The 10,000-nt window shown below is 41.4% G+C and overlaps 2 protein-coding genes across 2 annotated transcripts in view; one reads left to right on the plus strand and one right to left on the minus strand.

Moving 5' to 3' along the window:
• Positions 1–1,740, minus strand: part of LOC138009034 (2-Hydroxyacid oxidase 1-like) — an 8,546-nt gene extending 6,806 nt beyond the window's left edge. Inside the window, exon 1 of the mRNA XM_068856325.1 lies at positions 1,598–1,740. Within this exon, the coding sequence (XP_068712426.1) occupies positions 1,598–1,740 (143 nt within the window). The remainder of the gene's footprint in view (positions 1–1,597) is intronic.
• A 7,298-nt stretch (positions 1,741–9,038) lies between these two features.
• Positions 9,039–10,000, plus strand: part of LOC138007255 (uncharacterized) — a 12,358-nt gene continuing 11,396 nt past the window's right edge. Inside the window, exon 1 of the mRNA XM_068854057.1 lies at positions 9,039–9,670. Coding sequence (XP_068710158.1) covers positions 9,109–9,670 — 562 coding nt within the window. The 5' untranslated portion in view covers positions 9,039–9,108. The remainder of the gene's footprint in view (positions 9,671–10,000) is intronic.

The following is a 10,000-nucleotide window of genomic DNA, read 5'->3' on the forward strand; positions in this document are numbered from 1 at the left end:
GTTTAAAATTAATAGCAATAAAAACTGCATAACTTTGGAGACGTGAGCCGACAATTTTCGTTTTTAACGCAACTAAGTTAAGACATTTTTACTAATGTAACAATCCCACATGCTACACAGATCTCTGAACAGTTCAACGTCGTCAATAACAATAAAAAACGGTTTACCTCAATGTTTGTAAACGTATTGAAGGCTACTCATTGTACATGTTGCGGGACAGAAAGCAGGTGATCCGAAAATAAAACTATTATTATTGTTGTCCTTCTTCTCCTTATTATTATTATTATTATTATTATTATTATTATTATTATTATTATTATTATTATTATTATATTATTATTATTACAATCACTTTGTAAAAATGAAAAAATTATATTTATTCCAAAACAACCTGAAGAATTTTAGTTTTGGAAGTAACGGCACGCGATAAAAGTAGAGTTTGATTGATCTAGAGCTGTGTTCCAAGGGCGTGCACATCTGAATAGTAGCAAAAACGATGCTTCAATCAAACCGATATCTTTCTCAAAAACAAGCTTATAACACATCATCCTGCCCAAATCACCAGTGTAGCCGTCAACATTTGTTCATACATCTGCCGTGCACACTTATTGCTACGTAATGTTTCCAGAACCACGTCTTACGATTCATATCGTGCTTTCGGCCTGACAGTTTGCGAAGTGTCTGTGTTCTGATCCGGTAACAGATGACGATAAGACCTATTCACATCTTTCTAAATCTTTCAAGCCTTTGTCCAGAGTAATTAAAAAATCTCCCTTTCCCTAACCTATTCTGGTTAGGGCAAAATTTATATGTAGAAGGCAGCCATTGGCAATAAATGGAAAAAAATTTCGGACAGCCGGTGAAAAACTCGTCCGGTTACATAAAATCAAAAAGAACCATTCGATTGTATTAAAAATACTATCAATAAAAGGCAGACGCCAGTTTAGGCTCTTACGAACCGACAGGTTTAAGTACAGGTCACTTTTCACAGGTTTCTCGTTACCAAACCTTTACTAGGCCTCGTTAGGCCTAAAAACTGTACGATGTTTAGGTTTTAGACAAAAACAATGACTGTAACGAGTGACCTGTGTTTTAAACCGTAGTTATTGCTTGTAAAACCCTGATGAGCAAAGGCAGTGCCTTTCGAAATATTGCCTTTTTCCAATAAATTCCTTCACCGTTATACCAGCCTTGAAGAGGAGCGCGTTCATGTGACGGACGCCGGCAACCAACCAATCTTTTAAATAGAGTTAACTGAATAGAGTGTAATGTGAAGTGCTAGATTTCTATCCCATATGAACCATGTGAGCGTTAGCCCTACTGATGGAAATGGGCCCAGACAAGGACAGAGAAAACTCTGACCAGGGTGGGAATTGAACCCACGACCTTCGGGTTAGATCTCCGCCGCTCTACCTATTGAGCTACAAGGTCAGACGGGGCAGGCCGTGGGAACTGAAGATGGGATACAAATCTAGCACTTCACATTAAACTGTTTAAAAGAGCGGCGGAGATCTAACCCGAAGGTCGTGGGTTCAATTCCCACCCTGGTCAGAGTTCCTACACGGCCAACGTTTGTATAAACGTAACCTTTCCCTACCTTTTAAATGCCTGTCGATTTTCCCGCAGTGTAACATCTTCACCGGACCCAGAGGAATAGTAATCAAATGAATCCTTGTCCAAGTTTGCAGCAGCGAATTGCTCCAAATCATCGATTGCCACAGGGTCTGCAGAATGTGCCATGGTCATCTAACAGTGAGTGATCGGTAAAACTGAGCACGTCGACGGTTGTAACGCAAACCTTTGAAATGTTATTATGAAATATGTTTTATCGTATGGCTTTTGTTAAGGGTACTTATGTTGTGGTTAATTCCTCTTGTTATGTATCGATTATGCAATTACGTTCCACGATATGTCAATGAGATAATTATTGGTATAAAAATAGTGGATCTAGTTTATTCAGGCCTCTCGCCTTCTGGAAAGCCATTGGTTTTGGTAACCAAACTTTCATTTCTCACGATATTCTTTGTTGTTTAAAGCTCTGTGCCTCGGAGCCGTCATACGTTGCATTCGGTCGAGAACTACGTTATTCAGTGGGTTTTGTCCCGTTGGGTTTTTACCCTTCTGATTTTTTCGTAGTGGGCAGAGTATTATGATCTCGTATTTTGTATTTTGTATTTTTCCTAGATTTTCTTTCATGATAGCTTCGTTCTTAAGTAACGTACATTACTTATGTCATCTTGAGAATTATGGATTAAAAATGCTGCTGCTGGTTTTCTGCTGTCCACCAGGCACCCAGCACGGCCCACTTGTGTCCTTGTTTCTCCCGAAATCCTTTGATCTGAATCCAATTTTACGACGAAAATACAGCAACATTGACAACACGAACTCGGTATTTAGATTTTGCCTGAAATTCTCTAAATTTCGAACGACTTCGTCAAGTTCGATTTTTAAAAACAAACTTCGATTTCCACAAAGACAAAATCCCATGTTCGCAAAAACCAATTTTTTATTTTAAGAACACAAAAACAAAGTCCGATTTCGAAAAAGAACCAAGACTTCCCTAAAAGCATCCGTAGGTTTCTTTTTTTTCCCCAGTGATTTCTACCATAAATACAGGACAAATCCCGATCATTCGAAAATAACAGGACAGGAAAATGACAACAAAAATGAAAAAAGAAAGAGCGCAGACTTTGCAGACTGCTAACAAATAGCGCTGATAAACAGTATTTGAGTCTAAGCAGCCCGTGACTTTAAAAGGGTTAGCTTTCAGGAACTATGAGTCAGGGTTAGTCTGCGGTCTGGAGCCCCAAGTATCAGACAGCGCTACCGAGGTAGCTCGGGGTACGCAGCAATCAGCCCGGTAACCTCTTCTTGTTCTAGCTATAGCTGACACCAAGCAAGCACCCGATCACCTAGACACGTCTCCATGCCTTAGCAAAACTAGAAATTTAGCCGAGAATGGCGATCCCGAAATATTGAAAACAGCTTTGTCAAACTTATCGTAGCCTCCCACGGAGACACTCTCAGGGCTTCGTCACGCGTTCCTCCCCCACGAGCGTCTGCTGAAAGAAGCCGGAATTTATGTAGACCAATCACAACGGACTTCCAGATTCTGGAAGTGCACTTCAGAACCTGAGAAATTTTGCTTACGGTCACTGCAAGAAGATGGGCTTCGTGTGTTGGGCATTAAAAATCGCTTTTTTATTAAAGAGAACTGGAGTGTATAAATTTCATGCTTTGGCCTTGGTGTTTGCGGCTCTTCACAGAATGAGTACGGTAGAATTCGTATGGTTGAAACATTTTGCTCCCTTGCGATTCAAACCTATTAGTGGCGTTCGCTTGGGATTGATATCATACATGTATTTACATGTATGAATAACCCCATTTCTTGAAGTCACTCGGTTGAACTGATTTATGGTTTTGCTCAATCTTTCAAATCGAAGAAACACTGAGTACGAACCAGAAAAACATTAAATCATTTTTTGGAGACGATCATCGCCAAAATCAGACTGAAAAATTCAAGCTTAAACGTAATGGATTTTTTTCGAGCTTTCTTTTCTCTACTGTCCTAGTTGTGTTCATTACGGTTGAAAGAAGGTGATGGGTCTCGTGCTGTTCAAATACACTCGCAATACTTAAATATTTGTATTCGTATTTATATATTTCCACGGCGCTTTCAATTTTGGATGAAACGACGCCATACCCTTGCTAAGCAATCGCATTTTAACTCGCGAGGAAACAAAATTAATGTTTCTGAGGAATGTTTTGGAAAGGTTTCGTCTGTTTCATGATTCACCAAAGAAGGAGTTGACGCAATTGACGCTCTCAGGGGAGCGATCTACACAGCGCTGACTGGTTCCTAAGTTGCTCGCACGTGATTTCCAGATGACATTTACTTAACAGAGGGAAAGGAATGTGTGGCTCAAATGGCCATCACGGAAAGAGGCATAACGCAAACAGCCATAACGCAAAAAGGCATAACGAAAACAGCCATAACGCAAATAGACATAAGGCATAAAGGCATAACGCAAATAGCCATAACGCAAACAGCCATAACGCAAACAGCCATAACGCAAACAGCCATAACGTAAAGAGGAATAACGCAGAGGCATAACGCAAAAAGGCATAACGCAGAAAGGCATAACACAGCAAAGCATAACGCAAAAGGAATAACGTAAAATAGCCATAACCATAACGCAAAGGCCCTTTGAAGAATGGAGACTAGGTGTGTACTCCGTAAATAATTTCAGCTCTAAAAAAAACGTCAATTGACTGTTCAAGGGAAAGAACATATAATCGCTATCCAACTTTTTCTTCCTCCATTATGCCTCTGCGCTATGGCCATTTGCGTTATGCGTCTTTGCGTGATGCCTTTTTGCGTGATGCCTACTTGCGTTATGTCTATTCGCGTTATGGCTATTTGCGTGATGCCTATTTGCGTTATGCCTCTCTGCGTTATGAATCGGCTTGTTGCCATTCAGCTTTGGATTGATGAATTCATGATTTGGACGATTTTATTTCAAATACTGATCATTGAATTTTGTCATAGATATACCTCCATAAGTAAAAACGGATATCCACCCAAAGGACGAAACATCGTCACGAGCGCCAAACATCTACAATAGTTCTGAAATACGTATCTGCCTCGCAAACAAACCCTCGCCAAAATTGGTCTTATCCAATTAATATTTCAGACATTTGCTGGATATTAACTCTTGTGATCTGTTATCCGGTGTGTTTAAAATGCCGCCAACACTTTATTGGAGCTGAAAGAAACCTATCATCATTGAGGTTAGAGGTATGCAACGGAAATTGTTAATTCAATTTCCCAAGTGACGCCTGCATAAAACCTAAGTCGATAGCGTCGACATTTCTATGGTGAAGAGGACCCCTGGAGCGTGCACTAAATACGGGCTTGCGGCCTGAAGTGCTCTCACTGAAAACAAGAGAATTGACGGATTTCAGAGCTGACGAGTCTTTAGATAACCTCTGCGAGGTCTATTAAAACGCAAAAAGGGATTTGCTCAGGGATTGGCAGAATTTTATATTGGTGTCGGCTACCTTGAGCCTGTCGTGTTTAGGTAGAGAGGGAAAACGATGAAAAGATTACCTGGTCGTTCTCTTAGTCGTGCAGTACTTTGCTGGAAACAAACGGCCAAAAAAAAAAATCAATAAATATTTCCGATACAAAAACACACAAACTCCATCCTTTTCTTCGTAGCCGTGGGTGCCTGTCGCTCAATCACCAATGGGCCGGCTCACTACACCACTGGATCAAGCCACAATAATGCGTTTTCATTTGAAAACGCACACCTTTTGTAGAATTGTGTAGTATCCACACTAAAACGCTTGAAGACTTCGAAAAGGCATATCGGTTTGGAAATTCTACAATTATAGAATGGACTGGAGAAAATACCGGTAGTTGGGGAGGGGAGAGAAGAGGGTAGAAAAACCGATATGAAAAAAGGGAAAGGAGGCTATGACGACGAGGACTTCTGAAAAATGACGATGTGATCATGTTAGAGCGTTGCAAACTGCTAAAATCGGTGATAATGGAGACTTTTGAAAACCATGACCGTCAATGTCGTAAAAAACGGGTATAAGTTTTGAAGCCAGTTGTTTGAATTTGAACGTTTTAAATAGGTCTTATCACGGTTTTGGAAGCCATCTTGACGGGTAGGCAAATGTGTCCGAAATAACAGTGCTTCTATGGGAATCTCTTGACAAAACCTTGAATGTAGAAAAAAAAAAGTGAATGGTAAACTTTAGTTGCTAACCAAAGGATTTTACCGACGAAATTTGAGGATCCTACCGCTGGGCAAATCCTAGTGCAGGTAGGATCCTCAAAATCTGTTAGTATTATCCTTTGGTTAGCAACTAAAGTTTACCATTCAAAAAATAACAATAGGTTTAATTAGCAAAAACAATAATTCTGCACGCCCTGCACGTGCGTTTTACATTTTGATACATTTTTTTGCCGTTCTCGTCTTGACAATAGAGAGTTTAAAGGTCTGGCCAAACGCTCGCAACATTTCAACGCAACATTTTGCGACATTGTTGGGCACAACAAGTTGCATGCGTTTGACCACCCTGTTGCGATATGTTTCGATATGTTGCAACATGTTGGATGATGGATCAAATTTTTCGTGCAACATTTTGGATGTTGCATGATGTTGTACTCGTTCGGCCACGTTCACGCAACATTAGGGAGCTTACGAAACGAGGACGACGACGGCTACGACGACTTCATTTAAAAATACGAGTTCGCGTAATTCATATCACTACAAAACTTTCATGTTGTTTCGGGTTAAAAATGTGTAGTAACTGTCGAGGAATTAAACTGGTATGAGTGGGTTGGAAGCGTAGGGAGAGAATTGAAAATTCATCGTCATGTGCTAACGTCCTCCACAGAACCTTAAATTTGGTCATTTCACGTCGTCATTTAGGAGATGACGGCAAAGAAATGTACCAAAATGTAAAACGCACGTGCAGAGCGTGCAGGGCCATTGTTTTTGCTCACTAAACCTATTGTTTTGTAGCGTCGTCGTTGCCGTCGGCGTCGTCGTTTCGTAAGCTCCCTATTGTTGCACTAGGGCGTGCGCGCTACAAGCAATTGCATAAAGAGTTGAGACACTCACTGTTGATAACCGTACAATGCGTGTCATTCAAGTCAGCACACCCCCAACCTCCCTTCACCCCAAGCAAAGTCGTTTCCATTTCCACTTGGCACTTAAACTTAAGGGTATCAACATTGCAAAGAGGGGAGGGAAGGGAGGGGCGTTCGGACTTTTCTTATGAACTGGAAGAGGGGTTTTAGGAAGAAGAGGTGAATTTTTGATTCAGTGTCTCAACCTTTTTGCAATTGCTTGTAGATCCACTTGTTGCGCGCCAGGGGCCTGGGGCACATAAACATTGAGAATGTTGCGTGCGTTTGGCCAGCCCATTCAACACATGTCGCAACATCATGCAACAATGTTGCAAGATGTTGCGTTCAAATGTTGCGACCGTTTGGCCAGGCCTTAAGAAACGACGACGGCTACGGCAAAGACAACGCCAAAAAGCAGTAATATCATTGGTTAAAAGAGGAAAAATGATCGTGCTACACGTGCGGCACGCATTTTTGTACATTTCTCTCCTGTACTCGTCAAAACGACAACGTAAAATGACCAATTTTCAGGTTCAGTTTTGACGACAACGTAAACAAACAACAGTGAATTTTTCCTTCTCTCTCTTTGCTTCAAATCCGTACATACCAATCTGGTTTTAGCATATTTCGCCCATATTGTACAACATAAACAAGATGGAAACATTGTGAAACACCAGCAACCCATGACCCGGAGCTTACAACTCTACTGTGTTCGTGTAACGGCGTTTTCACAGACCGATTTATTTTTAGATTGAATTTCCCTCGAATGAGACTCCCACAGGAGCCCGGTGACCAATTACAAGAAATTAAGCTGACGTCATAGGGTCACCGAACCGGAAATGCCTTTGTTTTTTCCGGAAAAGATAGTCTAAAAATAGATCGGTCTGTAAAAATGCCGTTACATAGGCCCAGTATGGGATCTGTAGGCTCCGGGTCATGGGTTCCTGGAAACGCTTAGACTAGCTCAAACTACTGACGTAGCCGTCGTGGTTTCTCTAGGGAGCTTACAGAGATCATCACAAATTGGCATATTTAGTGGGCAAACACAATAGCTTTGCACGCTCTGCACGTGTGTTTTTCACTTTTGTCCATTTCTTTGCCGTCGTCAGCAAAACAACTACGTGAAATTGCCAAATTTGAGGTTTTATGAACAACGTCAGCACTTGAGCATAAATTTTCATTTTCTCCCCTAAATTAAGCGCCGTTCGTACCAGTGTCATTTTCAAGTTTCTATTTCCTTTCTAAATATCCACACCGTCCTCACCAATTTTATTCTTGGAATGTTTACTCACCCTTTCCAAGCCGAGCGACTTTAACCTACAACGCAGACACTCTTAGGGGTTCGTGACGAACCCCTAAGAGTGTCTGCGTGGAAGGCTAAGCCATTTGGAGTAATTGTAAAATATTACAGTAACGGGAAATTATATTTTTAGACAATGTTCTCGTAGCTGTCATCGTCGTCCTTGCTTAAGGTTTCTACTGTTATTTTGGAAGCGTTTGCCTGACCATCTTCTTCCAAAATCGTGATAGGAGGGTCTTGGACTTCGGACTACGGATTCAACAAGATCTCGTAACATGCATTTAAAAATCACTGAAATACTGTGAATCTTAAGGACGTTCGCGCCCATTGCTACTGCGCATTTTTTCGCGTATGTCATGCATCGCAGACCACGAGGGTAAACACGATGCTAAAGGTAGGCGCAAACATTTTCCACAAGAATGGAACGTGAAAGCGTGTGGCATCATGGGATAGTTGTGGACCCAGGTCTTCTCGGAAATGTCACGCAATGACGTGATAGTACGAATATACCATCGTTTTGACAACTTTGCAGCAATTTTACTCTCTTGAATGCTCGGTGACCCCTATTTTTCTTCCCGTAGGTCACTTGCTTTTCTGATTTTGTCCATTTTAACAAAAAGCAAAAAAAATCTGTGCGTGAGAAGTTACAAATATTTCGCCTTTTATGCTTTCGTGCGACCGAAGTTTTCTTGCTTTAGACTAATATGGATAGTTTTTCAAGGTCTATTTCACCTCAGAAAAAGACATCAGCTGCAAAGGTTAATTTAGTTATATTAGTTATGTTGAATTGAGTATGTTTACCTGATCTAAATTTCACTAATGTAGCTTTTTTATTGCTGACAGTTGTAAGCTAAGGTCGTCTTAAAATAACGCAATCTTCTAAAAGTGCACCTCATGATCTCGAAAACGAGCACGGTGACCCCCCATTTTTTTTTGCCTTTTTGGCAAATGTAAATCATTACCTTTCTGGGTGGGAAGTTTAAAATAATCTGTACGTGGGAACATTTTGGGCGAGAACGTCCTTAAAGGAAATTAGTTAAAATTCCTTCGAACAAAGTGTAGGCTACCCGTAGCCTCTTGTTAATCGTTTTGGGGGTGGAAGGGGGCCAACACTCCCGTGCAAGTCATGTGAACAATAAAGGCGGAAGACGGAAGAGCGAAAATGTTTGTTCTTCTTTGCCTGCAGTTATTGTGGCTTACTCGCGTAAACTGCAAGCATGACCATCCCGTTCCGACTTACTTTGGTCGCCTTCATCCTAATGGAACCGTTGTAGATGCCAAAAATCCAGCAAACAGGCTCAAGTTAAATTTTAACCGGAAACCTTCTGCTGTTGATGGTGGTGCTGTGTTAACGGTTTCACCATCGTCAGGCATTACAAATGGGCAGCTGTTGAAGGTCGCTTGGTCTGGAGTATTTCGACCAAATGCTAAAGATGTTGTGGTTCTATTTTGTCCTCCAGAGGCAGGTCCCGAACATTATCTGGATTTTGTTCAAGTTAGCAGCATCGAAACTTACACGAAAGGTTATGGCGAGTTTGAGGTTCGTTTGTGGAATCTGAGAAAAGATTGCCAGTTCGGATATTACAGGAACGACAATTATACGTTGCTTGTCGTGAAGAGCGAGGTTTTGTCTTTCAAGGGAGGATCGGATATTCCCCTACAGGGGCATTTGGCGCTCACGGGGAACCCTACGGAAATGCGAGTCATGTGGGTTTCCGGCACAAGTAGGTTTATAATGCAGTTTTAAAGTGTTACGTGAATGCAATAAAATACACCACATTAGTCTTTCGTGACTACTGGCAGTTATTCAATCTATATGTTACCACATACCCTCTTAGGGGGGTCAACTCTTCTTATTAACAACATATAGGATTTGGCTCTGGCTCTTCTTTTTTTTTTGGGGGGGGGGGGGGGAGTAGGCTCGATTGACCAGCCATTTTGTGCGGCCGTATTCTTCCACGCTCACCATGATTGGTTCGCTGGTCCAGCCAATTGTATTTTCCACCAATCAGAAAGTGGCCAGCCTGCCAAGTACAAAATACAATTCATTATTG

This window comes from Montipora foliosa, chromosome 6 (genome assembly GCF_036669935.1).
Source record: "Montipora foliosa isolate CH-2021 chromosome 6, ASM3666993v2, whole genome shotgun sequence".
Taxonomy (NCBI): Eukaryota; Metazoa; Cnidaria; class Anthozoa; order Scleractinia; family Acroporidae; genus Montipora; species Montipora foliosa.